Source organism: Carlito syrichta, unplaced genomic scaffold (genome assembly GCF_000164805.1).
Source record: "Carlito syrichta isolate Samal-C Ts95f unplaced genomic scaffold, Tarsius_syrichta-2.0.1 Scaffold124018, whole genome shotgun sequence".
Taxonomy (NCBI): domain Eukaryota; kingdom Metazoa; phylum Chordata; class Mammalia; order Primates; family Tarsiidae; genus Carlito; species Carlito syrichta.
Window position 1 is genome coordinate 2,862 of NW_007068114.1, and position 2,991 is coordinate 5,852.

Below are 2,991 nucleotides of genomic sequence, written 5' to 3' on the forward strand. Positions count from 1 at the left end.
AATAAGGGTGCCTGAACAATGCATATTTGTATACCTAACCCTTAACTGTACCCCACAATTTTAAAATAAAAAATATGATTAAAAAAAAATTAGCTGGGCATGGTGGCACGGCCTGTAGTCCCAGCTACTCAGGAGACTGAGGTGGAAGAGTAACATGAGCCCAGGAGGCAGAAGCTGCAGTGAGCCGTGATGGTGCCACTACACTGCACTCCAGCCTGGGCAACAGAGTGAGATTCAGATTCCCCCCCCCAAAAAAAAAGTTAGGCCAGGGGCCTCTACGGGCCTCCATGGATCTCACTGAGTTATGACCAAACTCTGGGACTTCCCAGTGAGGGAATCAGTTCTGCTCATCCCGGGAACCCAGCATCACCGGGGATGGGGCCAGAGCACGGGAGGCCTCAGAAAAGGGATGATGAGTGTACAGAAAGAAGAAATACCCCAGAACGAGACACAGCAAGGAGTAAGGGATGCAAACAGAGACAGGGGACAAACGCTAGCCGCCACGCCACCTGCAGGGAGTAGTGGAGGCTGGAACTGGCCGGGTGCAGGGTGAGGTTCTGGAAGGGCTGGATTCGGGGCTGGCCCCAGCCCTTCTTGTCACTCCATTCCACCATCAGCATGTGGTCGGTGAATGTCTTCCCAAACACCAGGGGCTCGCTGGGGTCGGGCTTCTTATGAGGCTTCTGTGTCATTTCTAGCTGCAGGTCTGCAGCCTGAGAAAAGACAGGGTACCTGGGTGTCCTGGAATCCCTATCACACCCTCCAAATGGAAAAACTACAACTCCCATAACCCCCTGGGCCTCACACCCATAGAGACGGACCTGTTGCTGCAGAGGCTTCTGGGACATGTAGTTTCATCACTTCCCCACAGCCTGATGGCAGGTTCTCGGGCTACGCCACTCTCACCCACCTTCACCCCTGGGCCGTGGACCTTTTGGAGGTGCCAGTCCCCTCCTCCCTCATCCAATCACACAGTGCCCTCCTTTCACCTTGAAATTGGAGGAGGCATATCTCCTGGGGCCACACAGAAGCCAAGGGGCAGGGAGAAGTTTTCGGGCCCAGATCTGGGGTGGAGAAATAAGGAAGGTGATGAGAGCAGCAGAAGGAACAGGGGCCCTGCCACCCCTTCACCACCTCGTGCACTTGGGAGTTCCCTCTGGCCTGCTCCGTCCCAGCCCCAGTACATCTAGAAAGGGCATGAAGTGCCCCTGCTGAAATCCCTGCCCCTCGCCAATCACCGTGTACAGGCAGTAGATTCCAGATGGAGGCCCAAGTCCCCTCCCTGCCCCACTGGTGCCATCCCTAGAAAGAGCTGAGTCAGCTCCAGCCCCCTCCCCCTCCCCCTGCGGGGGCGAAGTCAAATGCAAGCCCCTCCCACCTCAGGGAACTTTGGCCCCAGCCTGAGATCGGCTCAGACAAGCAGAGGACCAGGGAAGGTGCGCAGGTAAGTGAGAGCCTCCGGGGGGCCAAAACGTGACAGGTCTTAAAAGAGTGAGGAACAAACAGGTCTTGCTCCCCAGGACTCAGGAGTCCAGGCCCCTGGCCCCTCCTCCCTCAGACCAGGGAGTCCAGACCCCCGGCCCCTCCTCCCTCAGACCTGGGAGTCTAGGCGCCCGCCCCTCTTCCCTCAGACAGGGGAGTCTAGAACCCCAGGCCCTCCTCCCTCAGACCCCGGAGTCCAGGCCCCAGCCCCTCCTCCCTCAGACCCAGGAGTCCAGAAGCTTATTCTTTCAGCATATTAGATCAACCGGGCTCAGTTTACCTGAAGCCCGGACCCCACACCTTGGACACCACTGTGGCGGTGACTCCAACTCCCTTGAGAACCCCAGGGCTGAAGGACAGTCACATGGACTTGGGGCCACTTCAGGCATCACTAGACAAAGCTGATTCACACTTCCCTCTTGACCCTTCCCGAAGGGAGCAGGGAGAGCAGGTCTGGCTGTGTCCAGGCGGGTAGCCTCTTCCTGGTGCCCTTAGACCTCGCAATGTCTTTTTCCCAGGCCACCGGGGAGGCAGAGCAGCCCAGCATGTCCTGCCCTGTGAGCTGACACCAACGCGCGAAGACCGCGTGAACAGCAGCAGCTGCTGATCAGGTCAGTCTGGGTGCGAGGGGGCCGGGGGGAACCGGGGCTGCCGGCTGCACCTTGGTCTTGACAGCACGGGGTGGGAGGGCTTCCTGGAGGGTGAGCATGTGGGGCGCCGAGCAGCCTCGAGGGGACGACATGTCGCCTGCACAGCGCTGCAGCCATGCTTCTGCCCAGGAGGGGTCAGGGCACCCACAGCATGGAGAGACAGGGTGCTGTGTGCAAGAGGAGAGCCGGCCGTGGCTGGAGAGCAGGTCTCAGAGGGAACCAAGGAGAGGAACACAATAAAAGAAGACAGGAAGAGGAAGAACAAGAAGAGGCACAAAAGTGAGGAGTGTACACTGAAGAGATCAGAAGTCCAGGCCAACAGATGTCAAAATACTGGGGGTGCCAAAAAAAGTAGACACTTTTTTTTTTCTTTTTTTTGAGTAGGAGTCTCACTCTGTCGCCCAGGCTGGAGTGCAGGGGCTCATGGTCACTGCAGCCTCGACCTGCTGGGCTCAGGCGATCCTTCCGCCACAGCCTTCCAAGTAGCTGGAACTACAGGAGCATGCCACGTGCCTATTTTTTGATTTATTGTAGAGAGGAGGTCTCCCCACGTTGCCCAGGCTGGTCTTGAACCCCTGGACCCAGGCGATCCTCTCGCCTCGACCTCCCAAAGGATTACAGGTTTACAGGCTTGAGCGACCGCACACAGTCTCGTAGGCACATTTTAAGCGATGTTAAAGAGTTGTTCCCAGTCATCAGAAGCGTCTGCACGCTGATGGTAACCACTCTGAACACCTCTTGGAATTGCAGAAGTCAAACATGACTTGCATTCATCTTCTGTTATTAGTATATATTGCGTATTACGATTTTAATCGTTTTCCTTTCTTAGAATGTTTATACTTTTTTTTTTTTTTTTTTT

At 56.2% G+C, this 2,991-nt stretch overlaps 1 protein-coding gene across 1 annotated transcript in view; it reads right to left on the reverse strand.

Annotated features, from left to right (window-relative positions):
* Positions 1 to 509: 509 nt before the first annotated feature.
* The window catches only part of LOC103249905 (branched-chain-amino-acid aminotransferase, mitochondrial-like), a gene marked incomplete at its 3' end in the record, with an annotated part of 7,180 nt that continues 4,698 nt past the window's right edge, over positions 510 to 2,991 (reverse strand). Inside the window, exons 2-3 of the mRNA XM_008048524.2 lie at positions 990 to 1,064; positions 510 to 713 (exon numbers count right to left, since the gene is read on the reverse strand). Coding sequence (XP_008046715.1) covers positions 510 to 713; positions 990 to 1,064 — 279 coding nt within the window. The remainder of the gene's footprint in view (positions 714 to 989; positions 1,065 to 2,991) is intronic.